Genomic DNA, 21,033 nt, shown 5'->3' on the forward strand with positions numbered 1-21,033 from the left:
GGGGCGACAACTCACTCGTTGAAAATACTTTGTCATGAAAGCAAAACATAAGCCAAGGAATAAACTCGCAAACGTTGACGACATCATCAAGTCCAAACTAATCAACAGACCATGCAAATTAGCCTTGTATAAAACCGTAGTACGACCAGTCTTGTGCTATGGGGCTGAAACATGGTCAATGAGCGATAAGGACAAAAAAAGTTGATGACATTTCAGAATCGGACCTGACGAATGGAGGATAAGATGTAATAGCAAACTTGACCAACTAATTCAAGGCGAAAACGTGGTGCGATTCATCAAAACGCAACGAATAAGATGGCTCGGACATATTACAAGAATGGATGATTCAAGAGCCCAAAAGAAGGTATTGAACGCGAAAGCATACATTCGCAGAGCAAGAGGAAGGCCAAGAACAAGATGGATGGACGAAATAAACGAGGATCTGAAGAAGCTCCGCTTAGAAAACTGTAGAGAGACCGCAAGAGACAGAGCACCTTGGAGGTGTATTGTTCAGCAGGCTGTGGTTCAAAACTAATCGAAATTGAACCATATCTGCTCTTAGACCACTTCAACAAATTATGAGCATCTCTTCCAGAGACAATTACAGAAAGTGTATGCTCAAGATAAACAGAGAAAAGCAGACGTGTCATTCTTCATTTTGTTTATAGTTTCTTTTTATTTATTTCATTTAAATGTCATAAAATTCAATTCTTCCCCATATTGTTTTGAAATATGTACTTCCCCAAATATCTACTTATTTATGTATATATGTATATAAGTATGTGTGGACCTCTTAATTAACTAATGACACCCAAAACTGTAGCAACACCTAATAACTGCTTCGCTCTGAGCGCCCTTCAAATTAATATTTCCACGTAAAGCATTACAACAATAAACAGTTAGGCTTCGATTGAGTAATTTTACATACATACATACATATAATTCTTTCATGCTTCTAGTTTGTTCTACCAAACAACATTTACGAGATTCTTCAGCAATTGACGCTCTGCTTCCACAATTGCTCATCAAAACAAATCTGGCGGGTTTATGTGCCGCAATTTGCAGAGAGCTTAAGCGCTGAGTGATCGTGCGGCATGAAAGCAAACCAACAAACCGGCATTTAGCAACAATAAAAACAACATACCGACATACATACATACATACATACATACATACACATGCTCCTAATAATTGTACATATATAGTAATGTTTTTCTGCTGCTATGTGCGTCAGTGTGTGTATGTGCCGATTGTAGTTGTCGTCGACAATATATCACACGCTGATCGTGTTCGCTTTGTTCGCTTTTACTACAAATGCTTGCGCTCTTATCACACAGATAGCACATGGTGTGCGTGTATGTGTGTCTGTCTGTGCGGCGAAACCGGGCCAAATAAACCAGATATACAAAAACAAGAAATAACCAAAAAACTGAGCGCATTGAAATACAGCATTTTCGAAGACAGGAGCGGATTCAGCAGGGTTGGTGTTGCCTAAGCAAAGAAAGAGTTGAACAAAAGTAAGGATTGGACAAATGACGTGTAGATGAATTAATTATTTCCAACGAAGTATTTAATTAAAATTTAGCGGCTGCAACGATATTGTGTTACGTAACGAAATACCGTCACACTCATCTATGACCAATTTATTTTAAATCTTTATTTGTTTTTTTTATCTTTTGATAATAAAAATAAATTAGATAAAAATAAAATTAGATAAAAATTGTGCTAGAGTTACCACCTATTTTTAATGCAGTAAAATGTATAAAATGAGCAAATTAAATATAAAAAAATGAAGATATGATGAGCAAATTATTAACATATCTGTAAGAAACTAAGAAAATATATATAAACTAATAGTTGAGCATATTTATTGAATAGAGTTGCCAACTTTATAAAAAAAAATTTGCGAAAAAATTAATAGAATGAGCAATTTATTAAAATGTGGATAACAAACGTATAAATATTTAGAAAACTAAGAATTGCACTTACTTTTTAATAGGGTTGCCAACGGTTTAAGAAATATAATTTTAATAAAATTAATATTTAATAATTTACTATATAGATATGGGTAACAAACAAAATAAATTGAAGAAAATTTACATAAAAATATGTTTTTTGATGAAACAATATAAGTAGGGTTGCCAACAAAAAGTGAGAAAATAAATTTCATACTTTAATATTTGACTAAATGAATAATGTTTGACATTTTTTTTTTTGGTTTTAGGATTTTTTTTTAATAAAATTAAATATAGAATACTTGTATATCACTAATTATAAGCGAATCGAATCAATCTTAGAATGATATAATGTACAATTTTGTTTGTGAAATATCTCTCATTACTGAATTTATGCTTACGAGAAACCTTGGAACCCCAGTTCTATTGTTAAAACTATATTTTTCCATCATAAATATCCAGCTAATGAATTAGTAATGATAAAATATCGATTAAGCAATCAATATTTGTAAATATTTCCACAAATCATGCTCAATTGAAGACGAAAAAGTGAGAATTAATTGAAACTAATGAGGAATTGCAGTTCATTGAATACATTTTGAAAACCATAAAGTCATTTCCGTCGCTAATTTACTTATATTCATAAGTCTCTCTTAAATCTTGATTCAAATGTGCCACTGCAACACACAGGCCCCACACTTCCATTGCAACAAATCACACACTGTGACTTCTAACATACATATCTACACACATACAAACGTACATGTTAAATGTAGCACACTAACCCGATCATCAGACCGCTCGCAGTAGCTACAATTCTCCTCTTGCCTTCACCTTGTCAACTTGTATGCGGTGCATACATACACACATGCACATAAGCACATATAATTATACACTATTCACACAATAAACGCTCTCCGCTCTGCGGCGCGGCAAACGGCCACTGTGGCCCGTCCAAAGCATGCCAACCGCCCCGTACAATGCCTGTTCATTGAGAATTCCATTTCAGTAGTTGGTCGCATCTTCGAGATACTCGTTCGTACGGTTCGTTCTACGCTGCATACATATTGTGATAGTCACACGCGCTCACATACATACATACATACATACAGCATATAAGCAAAATAAAAGAAAATTATCGCTTTTGCTTATAGTATATTTGCGCTTGCAATTCGTTTGTGCGTTTGTTCGTGTGTGTAGTATTTTTGCGACGACGACAAGTGGACGCGTGACACGCGAGTGCCCCCACATACTAAACTCACATATATACGTTTGTTAATCGGCTGTTAAAAAGGCGTTGCAACAACAAAAGCAACAAGGAAGAAAAAAATCAATTGCCTTCAATTTGCCAGTGTTTTTTTTGTATTGTTTTTGTTTTGCATTGAAAAGTGTGTCTTTAGCACAAACCATACAAAATGAGGGAAATCGTGCACTTGCAAGCTGGTCAATGCGGCAATCAAATTGGCTCAAAGGTGCGTGGCGCGTAATTTATTTTTATTTTTCAGAAATGTTTAGATATAAATATAAGCTTATGCAGGCATTTAGTAAAAAAAAAATATTAAAATCAAAATTAAAAAAATATTTTTTTTTCTTTATATTTGGACTATTGTATATAAGCTTATGCAGGCATTTGATATAAAAAAATATTAAAATAAAATTTAAAAAAAAAATATTTTTGCTTTATATTAGACTATTGTGAATGCCTACAAATTTTATTTATTTATTTTTTTTAATTTTAAAATATTTTCTAATTATTAAAAAAATAAGCTTTAGCGCGTAATTTCCTTTCACAAAAAAATTTTAAATATTTTTTTATTACCACTTCCTCTTTTCTACAAAATCTACAACAAATTCTCATGAATTTCACTCATTTCTATTTTGAATATTTTGTTTTTTATTTATATATTTTTCAACATTTTTTCTGTGTTCGTGGCTCGCAAATACTTGGCAAGTCATTTCACCACAATAAATGACGTCTGCTCTGTTATTTTGTATTTCCCTTTATTGTTGTACAATTTTTTTTTACTCAAAAAAAATTTTACTCTCTAATGCCTTATAATTAGCTCGTCTCTAGTGTTCCGGTACTATTTATAAACAATAACAAAAACAAATAGAAAAAATGAGTATAGCTTTCGCTCATATTTCTTTGTTGTTGTTGTTTTTACACTTTCTTGTTCTGTTTTTGTGTGCACACGAGGTCGACCACCCGTTTGCCGCATACAAGCGAAGCGCCATTTCTAACCTCAAAAATTAATTATTATTATAAAATTACGACAAGCAACTGCAGTAGCTGCAGCAACAAATAGAGAAGAGAGGTGGAATGTAAAAATATAATAAAAAAATATATTTTTTTTAAGCCGGCTACACGCTGTTGCTCTCTTTACTACCATAATTGCGCACTCTTATTTTGTATTTAATACCCATGTATGTATGTATGCAACAACGCCATATATATATACTCATTTTTTCCATGTTTGCCATGTGAAAATCATCATGAGGTGAAAAAATTTCGAATGTGTTAAGTGTAGTAAAGTGTAAAAATGAGCAAAATCGTGCATTTGTATGTTATCGCGAAGCGCATAATTTTGCTTTGCTTTGCTTTGCACTATCTTCCTGTTTTGTCGCGTCAAATGACTAGCAGCAGAAGATACTGATTTTGTGTGGAAAACAGCTGCGCTGTGGCATAAATATACACACACACATACATATATATTATTCTGAGTGTGTTTGTCTTCATGTAATTCACTTGCTTTCTAATGGCACGTAAGTGTTGTTCGCTCGTTGGTCATGCGGTCGCCGTTGCCGTCACAACGCCGCTTTTCCTCATTACATTTTGCAGCCAGCAAGTGTTTTTCTTCAAGCGTGTGTGTTTAGAAAATTCTATTCTTCGCTGCCGCTACCGTTGCCGTGTCATGCGGCATTATTAAGCTTTTCACAGATTTCATTTTATAACTCACAGTAAATATAATTGCTGTCTTAATCTCCGCCTATTTTTTGTTTTGTTGTTTAGGCATTTCATTGCAATTAGCGGTTGTTCTTATTCATTTAGAAAGCCGGCAGTGCAATGACCCAGACTTTCGTATCTTTTGTGGCGATCTAGAGGCGGTATATGTAATATATGTGTGGAATTTAGATGATTTTCTTCTGAGAAGAATGACTTTAGACAATTCTAAGTCAACATGGAAACATTTTTCAATTTACTATCATGTACTATTCTGAAGGGATTGGTTCAGAAGTCTTTTGAAAAACCGAAGTTTTATAAAAGATTTATTTCATGAAATTATGAACTTTAGATTGCTATATGGAGCTCTATTTTATTGTATTAAGTGTTTTGATAATTTAGAAAAAGAATTACAATTTAAGAGATCTCGAGTCACCTGTGGTCTATTGACATATTTGTATGTGAAGTCTTTTCACTTGAAGTCTCAGAGCCGGCGCTAGTAGAAAATAAGTTTAATACTTTTAAATTTTGAGTCTGATATTAATATTGATTTTTCACATATTCAGTTCAAAATTATGTATAAACAACTGATGGTGAAGCGCGCTCTTGGGAACCATTGGTAGTAATTAAGAGTTCCATACTATAATTTACAGTAGAGATCCACAAAATTTAATATTTTCTTGTTAAACCTTGTTTCCTTGAAACCTAAACAGTTAGATCAGTTATAACCTAGATGGGTTAGGTAACGTTAATCTGGTAGGTGAAAAAGCCACACATAGACCGATTTGGGTCCTTTACGATACGAGATGGCGTGCCGTCATGTTGTCAATGACAAGTAGTCATTCTTTAGGATGCCTGCGCTTGACGCTAATTTCAAAAGGGGAAGTGGCTTCACTGACGACATCTCATCTAGATTATCGTACTGTGAAGTCTCAAAATGCTGAAGTCGTTGACTTTACACTGCAGGACAAGAACACAGGAGAAGTTCTATCATTTTTCTTGACACTTCCTGCATTCTTCGCTATCTGTCAGCCCCATCTAGTAGGCGAGTGCCGCCCAGTGACCAGTGAGTAAAACGACCATGTTCCAACATTTGCTTCTATCGAACGTCTGAACTCTGTAACAAGTTCCTGTCTAGATCATCATACAGCCTGTATATTCCGCGCCTACTCCGTCCTCCAATTACGGGCCATCCGTAAATATATTTATTGCAGCTGCTATAACTTTACGCCAGCAATCTCTTTTCATTTTTACTTTGAATCTTCTTTCCCATTTGAACATTGTTTTCATCAAAGAGATCTATAGGTGGCAGATTTAGTATTAGGTCAAGAAGCGCCGCTGGGGTAGTTCTTAGTGCCCCCGATATGCAAAGCGCAGCGAGCCGCTGAACTCCTGTAACCTATATACATATATCAAAAAATATATATATATAGAGATGATCTTTGCATAGATCTATTATAAAAATATTCTCTTTTTGAGTGAAGTGGGGAAAGAAAGTGAAACAGCTTTGACCTTTTCGAATGTGAAACAATTTTTTCTCAACTCTGACCGCATTTGTCAACTTAACTTTCTCTGATTATATGCGAACGTAATTATGGGAAATTATTCCAAAATTTTTTGAGAACAATTATATTACTCACACCTACAAATTAAACTGAATTCGAAAAGACTATACAAAACTATAATAAAATCGCTTTGAAGCAGGAAGAATGCATTAACGAATTCCTTTACCTTCAAAGTAAAATATTTTTAATTCCAATAAACCGCATTAATAAGTGCGAGCTTTAATAGCAAATGCCTGAAAGTATGAAAATATTTATAGCGCTTTAAATATTTATTGAAGTGAAAAAATGTACGCCAACATGTACACCACTGACGCATGCATTTGTGGTCACCTTTTGTTGACACGACTTACATATATGTATGTATGTATGTATGAAGCAAATGTGTGCGATACGCCCTATAATGCAGGAATTTGAAATAGTTTGTACATCTGTATGTGTGTGATAACATATAATTGTACTCGTATGTTTGCAAGTTGAAATTCTATAATCAATTAAATTATTTACTAGCGCTGACATCATTTGCCACTAACACGCACATTCTGAGAATATATATTATTTACTCTGATATATATTTATGAATATGTGAAATTACCTTTGTTTAATTTTTTAAACACATAAACATACAAAAATTTACAAAAACTTAGTGCTGATGTGTCAGCAGCAGTTTTAACCTTGCCAAGCGAGCAATTGTCACACGCAGGCAAGCGTCAGCTCATGCTATGTGTGTATGTATGTAAAAATAATAATATTTTTATTATGTCTAAAAAAATACTCCAATTATTTCCATTATTATAGCAATTTCATTGCGATTGCCAGATCGAGCAAGCTATTAAAACGAGTTTTACTCTCCAACTCTCTTTATGACACATTGTTTGTATGTGTGTGGAATTATTTCTTAAATTATTTTCCACTAGTCAGAGGTGCTACTTAACTCATTTTTCATTTGTATCATAAAGTCGATTTTTTTATAATTTTTCTATTTTGCCGGTGATAAGCTATCGCACTGATCGAGCTCCCTCGGTGATAACAGCTTTTGATATAATAAGAAAGTCTACACCTACTTACATGAATACACATACTCCCTATATACAACAGATACCATAGAACAACCTGAACGCAGCAATATCTTCAAATGCCACATTTATGATAGCAGCTTAAGTAATATATCAACCAAAACACTAAAAAGAGCATAAGTTGACTTAAGCTACTTGGCAGGTTTGCTGACTTTTAGCACAATTCTGAGCGCACCCATCAAAGACATTGCTTGCAATTTCATAATAGGCTGCATTCAAGTTATTACTTAAGGTAAAAACCAACTTTATTCTTCAATGACTCAGTCATTATAACTTCAAATATTCGCATTCACTTAAATCGATTTAAGCTATTTTTCTATAAGCATTATGATAACAGTATATTTACCGATGTTTGTTTATCAAGCGATTAGGTGAATGAGCGCATAAACTTGGATACCCACACTCATGCATAATTGAAAGCAGCAAATCGCCGCTGTTATCATAAAATCAACGAAAAAGTTATGCAATCAAGCGTAGAATTTCATAAATACTTTGTTTCCTTTATGACTGCAAACTTGATTAAAAGCTTTTAAATTGCTTAATGAATTTCAATTAATGCTAGTGGCTCTTAAACTCTTCTTATTAAAACATCACATGATGACTAACTTTTTTAAGCTTGTGTAAAACGTACTTTATAACGGGTAATAGTCGAACAGTTTACTTGCTTAACGATCATTCGAGGAAGCGATGGATTAAACTGAGCTCGTCTCTTCTCCGAAACCAATTTTATTTTCAATTATTGAAAATTGTTTCATACCTTCGTCCATTTTCAAACCATTTTCAAACAAAAAATGGATTCCAACTCATTGTAATTGAGTAAATGATCAATACCATAGACTACCAGTAACTTTGAGTAGGGATGCCATGCCATATGCCAAGACCATCTTCGACTCCCATATTTTGCTAAGCTCAGCTATACTCAGACTGTGGTTACAATGCATACTTTCGGGTTTTCAACTCGTTAAAAAGGTCTCTCACAGCCACAAATGAGATCATAAGTTACATTAAAAGATTTTACCTCAAATCTCAAACCTTTTTACGAAACTTTTTCTCGTCAATTGAAGACTTATCGCTACCATAGTGAAGATTTTAGTTTTAATCTCTACTGCTATTTTTAATTCCTTTATTATTAAGACTCAGATTACATGAACGAAGTTCGGGAAGTTTTTAAGGGAGCCCTTATTTGTGTCTTTGTCAAATTTTGTAATATTTAATGTATTACTCGGGCATTACCACTGCCAAAATCTTGATCTTCAGTAGGCATATAACCTCTCTACTTTATAGGTATAATATATTCCAGATTGACTCTGAAACAAGACTGAGCAATTTAATTGCCTTTTCCTACACAATATATTTATTAAGCTTAGATCCAAGATAATTGCAGCATTTACTTTTCTCACTATCACAAATTTTGTCAACAAAAATTTAAAATGTTTAAATCATTCTATATATTATATAATATACTGAAACTAGAGAACTAGTCATGTACCATATAGAAATGAAACTTTAAAAATGTCATTGCCTAACCTTCAGCCTCTACTACTTAACTTCCTGCTTTTTTGGACAACTTCCGGCTTTCAAAAAATAATAAAAAAATATTAAATATTATAATTTTTATGAATTTATGGACACCCTTTATAGGGTGATCTCATACTTTACTGAAAATACGAAATTTGTTGTAATTCTTGACCTTACAAACGTTGCTTATTTGTTTATAAACACCAATTATGCTTTTATTTGCGCACTTTTAGTGTTTGTTGTTTGTGGTTTCACACGACTAATATTACAGATTTTCGTCGACGTCATCATTTGCGCACGTAAACTTGTTTCTAACGCTACAAAGCAGAAATACTATCAAGAGTATACTCGCACAGATATGGCACAGTGATAGATAAAGAATGCGAAGCACAAATTGTGAACAACTGAACATTAGGAGTTTGTTATGATATTTGTGGAATAAAATTTTAAGATTTCAATTTTCTTAATAAAAATAGTTTGTAAATAAAAAGTGGTATAAATAATTTTTGGCAAACAAATCTGTATAAATTTCGCATAAATTAAATAAAATTTTAGACTTAATTTTTCTCAAATAGTGGTTTGTAAATAAAATCTGGTATAAAATATTTTTAGTATAAAAATTGGTACAAGTGGAATAATATTTAAAGTTGACTTAAAAGTTAAATAATGACTTGAGATTTCATAAAATTTTCCATAAATAATTTTTTTGTAAATAAATTTGGTATATAAAATTTATTTGGTATAAAAAATTGGTATAAATTTGTTAAAAAGGGAATAAAATTTTAAGTTTATTTTTTTCTTAAATAATGGTTTTTAAATTAAATATGGTATAAAATATTTTTAGTATAAAAGAAGGAACAAGTGGAATAATATTTAAAGTTTAATTTTTACTTAAATATTGACTTGAGGTTTTAATTTTCCACAAATATTTTTTTGTGAATAAAATTTTCTATAAAATATTTTGGTATAAAAAATTGGTAAAAACTTGGCATGAATTAAATACAATTTTTGGTTTAATTTTTCTTAAATAATGGTTTGTAAATAAAATTTGATATAAAATTCTTTTGGTATAAAAATTGGTATAAATTTGTTTTGACACAAAAATATCTCTGCTATGAAAATTTCATATATATTTCAGTGATATATAAAATTACTATCAGTTTATATTGGTATTATATAATTAAATATAAAATGAATCAAATTTTTTATAATCAATTATAAAAGTTTGCCTACAACACTGTTGAAAATTTCCAATTTTTTTAACAACTACTGTATATAAATAAGTACAGTACATTAAACAAGTTGTCTATTAAGATTCTAAGTAATCATAAGTAATTTTATGGACAGAAAGCTGTACCTAATCGGCTTATGCTTTTATAATTTCACACATTAACTACTTCTATTTAGTAATATGTAATGCGATTGTATTAGACACAGTCGCGTAAGTAGTGTTATCTGTAGTAATGACAAATAATGCACCCATATAACATATATACATAAACATATTTTTAAATACATACGAGTGCTATATACTACTACTTATGCTATTACTCGGCCGAGTGCATTTAATGCGGCTTATTATGGATTTTCTTTGCATTTGCAATACAAAAGAGTACAATAACTATATATATATATATATTATATTTTTACATATATAACTTTTTGTAGCCAACACTAGGTAACAACACTACAAAAGTAACAACTCAACTGTCTTTTTTCATTATACACCTTCATTGCCCTTTGCAGGTATATTCTCTATAAATATGTATCTGCGAATATGGTGTAATTTTCTGACCCTGCAAGACATGCTAGTGGTTGAACTAATTTTTAATAAAAATATCGTTTCTAAATTGAAAGCTCCAGAATAGACCCAAAATCACAGTCAAATAAAAGCAGTCAGCTCGGCAATATTTTTCAAAATTATCTGTGAAATATTTTTTGCTACTACAATAACAACCACCAATATTTAATTTTCCGTCTTCAATCTTAGTTTGTTTATTTGGGCTTATTTAGTTCAAGTTCTTCAGAGAAATACCAGATATCGTTAACATACTTATTTATGCCACTTTATATGTTTTATACCAGTTGTTGTTCTATTCGTCACTCAACAAGATTTGACAAATTGAAGACAGCTATTACATTTGTTCTATTTGTTCATGTAACGAATATTCTAAAACAAACTAGCTTCAATAGATGTCGAAGACCTCGTCAATAGCTGCTCATTAAAATCAGTAACCGTTAATGGGCGATTTCAAATATCTTCCACCCTTTATATATATACTTTTATAAATGGGTATTCTGTTAGCTTTACATTTTCGTACTGGGTTCATACTCAAATATATTAATTTACATCTGTATATATTTACATATGATTTACATATGATTTACACAGTTTTACACGAACTCGTGCGTTCTCACAAACTACTAGAAGCAGTGAGAGCCCTGCAAGTGTCTGACACATCTTTACATGCAACTTACTTACAGACTTAACGATATAGACTAAGCTTGTCGCTGTTGTACTTTGCACCCTTTTCCACTTTCAACCATACATATGATTTTTAACTTATAGTATATTAATAGATTGCATTTATTAAAATATACACCTGATGATGTAATTAATATTTTATAGAAAATTTCATAGAAAAATAGTGCTTAGAATTAAATTTTCTGAAACAAATAACTATATTAAGCAAAAAACGAATATGTTGACTTGAAACGACGGCAATCCCTTCTAAGTATATTATTTATTAAAAAAAAAATCAATAAACACCTTATTCTCAAGTTATCATTGGACTTTTTACTTTGTGCTGAGGAGTTCCTGAGAAGAAAGTGTTATGTTTCAAGAACAAATTTTGAAATTCTATTAGAGTTGTCTAGATAATTCGAAGGAAAGACAAAATTCAAAGTTTGCAATATATTTTGTAGAGGTTCTTGGACCCGATGATTGTTTTAGTGATACGAGACCACAGAATTATTGATTTATGTATAGCGAGCGGAAATTTAATGAGTGTCCATGATTTATTCATTTCTTTATCTGGTACAATTAGGTTATAGTTAATATATTATAAATTCTGAGAGATAATTATATCAATAAAAAATTTAAATATTTTTACGAGAGACCCAATTTAATGAATTTACTAATTAGACCGTACTCAGTATTAATTTTGCTCAAGATAATTTTCAAAAGTAATCAAATATAATCGAACAAATATTTGCATAATGGCAAGATATGAAAAAATATTATGATTAACCCACTTCTATTTGAAAGATATTATCGCTAATGGATAAATTAATATTTTCTTGCTGACTACCAGCCACAACTTTCAGTTTAACTTTATTAGAGTAAATTGCAGCAAAATATAAAAAAGCGTTAAAATGAGTACTAAAAGATTCAAAAATAAAATTGCACATATTTTGTGATAATTTAAATTATTTTGCATCACAACTTATTTCGTCATTAATATTAAATAATGCAAGTCAACAACATTATTCATCAAGTGTCTATTTTTTCGTCATTGCACTCCAACTCGTTAACGCCTTTTTGTCACTGCATTTTGCATATGAGTGCATATGTGTGGATATCGATATTTATATTATGATTTTCATAAACAATACTTAATTTGCATGAGTTTTTGCAGTTTTTTTTCACTTTTTGTATGCTCTTTCCCACACACAAAAACCATACCTGGTTCCATCATTTTTGTTGAAAGATGCTTTGTATACGGTGTGCGAAGCGCAAAAATATATTCAAAATTGTCTATTCGGATTTTATTTTTTCTGTTTTACTCTATTATTATTATCATTATATTATAATTAATGAGTCTTTTTTACACTTCAAAGTCAGATATACACAAAAAAGTAGAAAATTTTTATGTGGATACTTCTATGCTTGTTTAATTTGCAGAATATTGTGAATATTTTCGATAACCTACTAAACCAAAAAATGATAATAATATCAATTAATTCTTAAAAAAATACTAGTTTAGAGTTTGAGTGAGCAACTGTCAAAAAGCTTCGCTAAGAACATGTTAGGTTGGCAAATATCTCCTTTCCGCTTTTTTGCTCTTTATTCAATGCCTTATAAAAAGTGTTACAGTGATCGGATTTATTTGTTTCCATCTAGACGCCAACTTCATAATACCCCCCTCGTAGAAGCCCCCCTCCTTATTTGCGAAGAACTCGGACAGCCACTTTTCACAAGCCTCTATTGAGTTTAACTTTACACCTCAAAGGCCGTTCGCCATGGACAGGAACAGATGGTAATCACTCGGCGCTATGTCCGGGCTATATGGTGGACCTGGTGGAATACTACACCCTTCCTGTTGGCCAATTCTGGACGCTTCTTCCAAGCGGTCCATTTGTTCGCAGTAGATGATAGAATTAAGCGTCTGCCCATATGGGAGCAGCTTATAGTCGATGATTCCCTTCCAAACTAACCAAACACACAGCAAAACCCCCCTTTCGAAATGTTATCAAAAACTTTATAACTTTGGACTTTATTTAATGTCTCGAAAACCTCTAAAATTTGCTTGCTGGGTTCCTACATTAGTTGAATAGCAAATAACGGTAATTTATTTGACCCCTCTTGTTCAAACAATAATTATAAACATACATATTTATGAATATATTTTTAAATTTCAACCTAAATGGATATTGTTGTAATAAATTTTAATGAGCTGATTCTTGAAGTATTTCAATTCTATTCTTCGCTGTTGAAAGCATTTATACATTAATAAACATACAACAAATTAAGTGATGGAATGTAGACAAATACTGGCTTCATATTTAATCTAAAGAAGCATAAATACCTTTATGACTTTATTAATATTTTCATTTTCTCTTACCTTCAACTGACTCAAAAAAATCATAAATATTTTTTTTTTGTACATACAACCAATCCACTGCCGACTTTCTGCAAACCTCAAAGCGACATTTGATAGAGAATTTAACATATATTGGCAATATATCAGTAATTCAGATGCTTTGCGCGAAAATAACTCAGCTCAAATATTCATCACATTCCCAGCGGGATGATGTGAACATTATTTCAGTGAAAATCATTCATGCGCATACCACGGAAAGTCGCATATTTTAATTGCCTCAGATCAATGGAAAATCAAAAAACACTTTTGAGCCTCCATACCATTTTAAGCTGTCCACGGGATATGAATACAGTGGAGCGTAGGAATATATATTTTGAGTCATTTACTAGAAATACATAACGAACGAGGCTATCTATCACATCACTTCTCCACACCTCCACTCACACTCATTAACCCTCTTCCACTCGGCACTTTCTGGCCGGCAGGCCATTCATTTATATTGGCGTATTGGCTAAAAATTTCCCAAAAACGCCACTCAGAAATATGCTAAATCGTGCAAACCCGCCTGGATCCAGAGCGCATAACAAAATCCAATTAAATTGAAAATAAACCCTTCGCCATTTTATCAAATGCAAAATAGAAGTAGAAAAATTAAAAACTTAATACGAACCTAGAGAAAAATGCAGTTGAGTGCAAAAAATGAGCGCAACAACAACAACAACAAGTAAGTACGTTGGTGTACGTTGACAAAAGCTATGACGCGCCGCCACAGCACCACCACAGAGCGCGTGTGTAGAAGGCAAAAGCAATTTCCATATTTATGACATGCAATAGGTTGTTGTTGTTGTTGTTGCTTTTTTCTGTAGGTAAATATGTGTAGTTCTATGTGGATATTTATGTATGTAATGTGTGTATATTTAACGCAGCCCACAAAAGCCGCCTTTCTATCGTTCATATTGAACATATTTCTCCGACAAAAACAATTGCAACAAATGGCAGAGTGAAAGTGGTTGGGAAAGCAGGGGAAGTGGAGGCAATGAGGACGAGGCAACAAGCGTACGCTCAATTTGCATATTTGTGTAGAATTTCGTTATCGTTTTGCATGCATACGAGGCAGACTTTGAGCGGTCAGATATATATATAAGAGTATATAGGTATATACAACAAACATTTGCGACAATTAAATATCAAACTAGTCAGGAAAAATACACAGTAACCTAGAAGAACCCGACTAGAGTCGGACCAGTCAGCAAAGCAGCAGATTTTTACTTAATTTTTAATTTGTTCAAAAGTCAATTCAGAAGACAGCAAATTTTTAAACGATAATCAAAGGCCAAAAAATTGGAAAAAAAATGTTTTCCTAATAATAAATTGAGCTGTGAAAGGCCACATTTTTAATTTGTTTTTGGACTAGTTTGAAACTAGTACATTTCGGACCAAAGTATGACAACTAACATATCGTAGTACAACAACAAGTAAAAAACAAGAAAAAACGTTAACTTCGGATGAACCGAAGCTAATAAACCCTTCACAGATGCATTTCTTTTAGTAACTATGTGTTTAAGCAAATCTACAGACGTAAGAAAAAGTAAGTAAAAAAAGAAAACATTTTACTAATTCTTTTTAGCCGGGTTGTTTGCTAGAAACATTAAGGTTATATAGTTAACCGATCTGAACAATTTTTTCGGATATTATATTATTACCTTAAGCGGTAATCTATGTCAAATTTAGTGAAGATACCACGTCAGATGCGAAAATTTTCCATACAAGCCATTGATTCCGATCGTTCGGTTTGTATGGCAGCTACATATATGCTATAGTGAACCGATCTGAACATTTTTTTCGGAAATTAAATTATTTCTATGAGCAATAACTCACACCAAATTTCGTGAAGATATGTAGTAAAATGCGGAAGTTTTCCATACAAGCCCTTGATTCCGATCGTTCAATTTGTATGGCAGCTATATGATATACTTGTCCGATTTCGGCAGTTTTGACAAATGAGCAGCTTCTTGAAGAGAAAATAACATCTGCAAAGTTTCAAAACGATATCTTAAAAACTGAAGGACTAGTTCGTATATATACAGACGGACGGATAGACAGACAGACGGACATGACTAAATCGACTCAGTTCAACATACTGATCATTTATATATATATAATTTATAGGGCCTCCGACGCTTCCTTCTGTGTGTTACAAACTTCGTGACAAACTTAATATACCCTGTACAGGGTATAATAACAGTTTCTTCTCCAAAAAAAAAAATAATAATAAAAACAATCAGCTGACTAGTTACACTAGACCTTTATACTAGTTACAAAAGTAAGTACTTCCCAACTAGTTGATTTCACTGCTGGGTTGTTACGAGTATATGTGCTTATGCATCGATAAAAAAAAATCCAAATCCACATTCAAATCCAAATCTAAACCACACACTAATACCAAATGCAGCTAAATGAAAGAATAACTGGGCAGAACATGCAACGCTTTACCGTGCCACATTGCCACAGCCATACGTAATGCAACAATACCCCACAATCACCAGCGCGTTTGGTGTGGCATTTTAACTACACAGGCAACAAAAATAATTGATAGACGGCAGAAATTTAAAATGGAAGGATATTTTGCGCGGCTAAGGAAACATATGAATATGGATTGTGGACTTTGTGGGTTTTATTTTGTGCTATGCGACTCGCCACAGCGCTCGCCAATGCCAATGGCGTGCATTCAAGAGAAAAGCAAAATTTAAAAAATGCAAATTTTTATTGCAAAATTTCTCATGTTTATTCGCTCGCTTTTGTCTCACCCCTGCACCCTTTCCAAGAACAAATCCATTACGGTGTGTACGAAAAGAAAATAACTTCGAATGAAGCATATTTTACTTTATATGGAATTTGAGCCGAATGCTACTTCGTTTTCAGGCATGAAATAAAAATTTGATGAAATTCGAAAAATGGCCAAGTTTCTCTGCGGTCTTCATAAGCGCCTTCAAGTTATTCTTCAGAACCGAACCCCACAAAACTTAAATCGCCTCGGAATATCTAATCTGATAGAAAAAAATCTCACATTTTGTATGATAATCTTCGGAGATCGTGTATCTTCTACCAATATAAAAAAAAATTAAAAATCCTTTGTTTTGAACCCACAACCAACGCATAGTAGTCACATATCAACACATTTGACTCCTACAACCACCAGCACTACACTTACAGCTGTTCAAATGGCCTCAGCGCAGCTTTTTAACTTATAAAAACAATATCCTGATATATTCAAAAAATCAGCACAACATTCAACTGGTCCATCACACGAGCCACTCGGCGTGAATTTTAACAATTTATGCACAAATACACTATATTTACAGGAATATGCATATTTCTCACTCTCTTTTGCGCTGCTCTTTTTAACATAACCTAACTTACAAAATAAAAAGTGATGAAGAAGAAATAAATGCATTTGCATATTGAAATAAGCGCAGGTTGGACACAGCAGGCTATATACACATACACTCCTGATCACCCACACAAAGTTGAGAAAAAAAGTAACGTAGTCAATGGCAAATTCAATCAGCTTGTTATAATGTAACAACGAGAAAAATTGCCAACACTACACTTTGTAATCATAAACGAATTATACGCTAGCCTGGCTACACACACACATATGTATATATGAATTTCAAATTTGTTTGACTTTTTTTGCGAGTCTCTCAAAGTATTATTTTATCCTTTGGCGTTTTTGCGACGCTTTTGCGATAATCCAATATTCTGCTGTTATTTTAATGCCTATTAATATAGTATGCATACATATGTACATGAATATGCATTTACCTGAAAAAAGGAACCAACTGATGAAGTAGAACTGACTATGAACTCAGCAATAATCAGAAATTATTGAAACAGAACCATTGAGTTATACATATATATATATGAGTACTTATAGTTGAATATATAAATTTATTTTAATTGTTTTCCTTTCAAAATTGAAAATAATTAATAAAATAGTCAAAGTTTGTATATGACAAAGTTAAACTCAAGGAAAATGAATTGACGACAAAATGTTCGAGTATTTGTCCGCATATCATTTATTGGATACTAATTGACTTTAGTGATCGTGTGGTAATAACCTTTTCACACGGGAGCTAATTGATCAAATAACCGGTCTCTGCTCAATTAAAACGCTTATTAATATCGATTTACCATACAAAATAAAATCTCTATTTATTTTAAATTGAATTTAAATCGACTTTAAAATCAAAAGCAACTCTGCGACAAAGGCGTACGATATACGTTCTTTGTCTGCGATTGGCTGAATTTTTTGATAAAATATCATTATCTAATACTACTAGATGGTGGATGGCGCTGCTGAAAAATAATAATCAGCTGATGAAATTACCAACAAAAATGTATAACAGCTGATCGTAAATCGAGTAGTCGGCAGTATAAACGGCAAAAAAGGGTTTCTCGATTTAAATTTAAATTGATCAATTTATTTTTCTGTCTAAAATTGAAATGCAACTCTGCCACGAAGACCGTATTTGTAATTATATATATGTTCTTTGTCGTCGAGTTGTTGTTCACGCTACACAACGGTAGATGTCGCTGCTAAAAATAGCAATCAGCTGAAAATATTATGTTCGATCGGCAGAAGTATCCACAATGTCTAACACCGAATTACATGCAGTTTGTTAAACTAGTTCTCTAGCAGTAAGAGTACTTCTGGTTCTATTTTGTTTATATCACTTAGTTAACTAGGGCTTCTTAAAAACTAAAAAAATAGTAGTTTTTAGTTTCATTCCTGTAGATTTCTACCATCGTTTAAAGAATGAATAAATAGTCGGATTTATCCTCAAATTGAAAGTGATGCATTCCATCCAATCTAGCTCGGCTTTCCGAAACCTAGTGGCTAAGTTGAAGATATATTACCGCTAATATTAAATGAGTGTAGCTCATTTTGATTCCTTCTCCATCATATTACTAAGTAAACTGATTCACCTTGGAGTTACGCAGTATCTATCCTTTAGTGATAATATACCAATTCTCAACTGACTGCTTTCGAGAAAATCAAGAACTGGTATAAATACCGAAACGAATTGATCCGAATGGTATGTTGCCCACCTCTCTCTGAACGCGATGACTTGAGATATTTGAATATGAAACTTCGTACATGTCTTGGTTCTCTGGAGAACAATGAAGGAGCGCAAAGAGATAGGGAGTGGTGATTTCAAAAAAATTGTAATATTTAAGCTTTTGATTCGAGTCGTTTGGTCAATCGATTGGCGATCGGCAAATGGAACAAACAACTGGTAGGTATAAGTCGTGTAGACTGGCATAATCATAATATCAAGCGATTATACCATATTAATATCGTATACAGCTGCTATCTTTTCAGTATTCATCTACACAACTCTGTTTCTGATCTCACATGTAACTTGCAATAAAAGAGAACGAACCTCAAACTCAGCAAGCCATGAAACAGGTGAACCAAAAACCATGGAAAGAATATAGTTTAGATTGGAGTATTTTTCGAATTCATCCACATTTTCTATGACAAAATACTTTGAAGCCAAAAGAAAACTTATTTGAATGTGTGTACCTCAGTTGCTCGCTGTGGTACGGATTGGTATATTAGGTTGTCCGCTTTTTTGCTCTTTATTCAATGCTTTATAAAAAGTGTTACAGTGATCGGATTTATCTGTTACTACCTGTTTCCATCTCGACGGCAACTTCATAATACTCCCCTCGCAGAAGCCACTTTCCTTATTTGCGAAGAACTCGGTCAGCCTCTTTTGAGTTCAACTTTACACCACCTAGGGCGTTCGCGATGGACAGGAACAGGTGGTAATCACTTGGCGCTATGTCCGGGCTATATGGTAAATGCGATAAAACCTCCCATCCGAGCACCCGTAGATTCTGAAGAGTCATCAACAAAGTGTGTGGTCTGGCGTTGTCCTGGTGAAACACTATACACCCTTCCTGTTGGCCAATTCTGGACGCTTCTGGTCGATCGCCAGACTGAGCGCTTTATATATAGCTGAGAAATTCAAAAGACAAAAAGGCGGAAGGGAGATATTTGACAAACTAATACTTGACAATAAAAATAATGATTTTTCTCATAATAAACCCACTTCTTTGATGAAATTAAACTATCGTTATATAGTCTATTTAACGAAAGAAGTCTGATAATAAAACTATTAAACCCACAGCTTACAAATTGGTGGTGTATTAGCCGCAGCCGTTAATCACTTTGACCTCGTAGCTGCATATTATTTTAATTCCAAAAAAGAAATTCGAGTATTTACCGCTCATTTACGAGCATTTATAAGTTGATATACCAACAAAGTATACTTATTGTTGTAATGTAACACATCGCATATTAATGCATGTAAATGCAGCGCATACCATAAAACACAACCGATAATCTCCTGTGCACTTTACTGCGCATCATTAACGTTGCTCCTTTATTTTGGTTTTTAAGCCACAACACGAGAGTATTATTTGTTGGTTTTTCCTCACCAAAGCCGCTGCAGTGGAAATTCCATTGTATCGCCTGCAAGACCACATTGGCGGCGCGTTAAGTGTTTTCTTGCGCTGTGCAACATTGTTTATTTGCATTATTTTAAAAAGCATTTCGTTTGCTCATTAATTTCTCATAACGCTTTTTTAATGCTGCCGACCAAACGGCAATCAAGACTTTTGCCAACTTGAGCCGCATGGGAGCCACTCCATACCAACAGAGAGCAAGCAAGCGCATTACTTTCCACACAGTGGTAATTATGTATTTATTGTTGTTTTTGTTGTTATTGCATTTTGTTAATTTTATATTGACCGTAATTTTATTACAGCGATTGTAATTGAATATTTTTTGGTGCTCATTGGTGGTTTGTGATTTTTAATGCAAATTAAACATATATTGGTGGCAAGCGCACCAACAGGCTTGAATATGCTTGAACGTGCTTGAATATGTAATTATGTGCAGCAGCTTTATGCATTAAATCGTTTGTGCTGTGTGTGTTTTTTCCTTTTGCAATTTTCAATTTCGACCAATATGTTGGCTATCAGCGGCAAAGCGGTAAGCTGTTGCTGCAACAAATGTTGCCGAGCGGTCAATGAGCATCTGTTCGCTGTTTGTAAGTGTGCGTGAGTGTGTCTGTGCCACGAATA

The 21,033-nt window shown here is 33.0% G+C and overlaps 1 protein-coding gene across 2 annotated transcripts in view; it reads left to right on the top strand.

Moving 5' to 3' along the window:
- The first annotated feature begins 2,944 nt into the window (after positions 1-2,944).
- LOC105217212 (tubulin beta chain) overlaps positions 2,945-21,033 on the top strand; it is a 93,685-nt gene continuing 75,596 nt past the window's right edge. Inside the window, exon 1 of one of the 2 annotated variants that reach the window (XM_054225917.1) lies at positions 2,945-3,427. In XM_054225917.1, coding sequence (XP_054081892.1) covers positions 3,371-3,427 — 57 coding nt within the window. In that variant the 5' untranslated portion in view covers positions 2,945-3,370. The remainder of the gene's footprint in view (positions 3,428-21,033) is intronic. The other variant, XM_011192108.2, reaches the window with a different exon arrangement.

This window comes from Zeugodacus cucurbitae, chromosome 2, assembly GCF_028554725.1.
Source record: "Zeugodacus cucurbitae isolate PBARC_wt_2022May chromosome 2, idZeuCucr1.2, whole genome shotgun sequence".
Lineage (NCBI taxonomy): Eukaryota > Metazoa > Arthropoda > Insecta > Diptera > Tephritidae > Zeugodacus > Zeugodacus cucurbitae.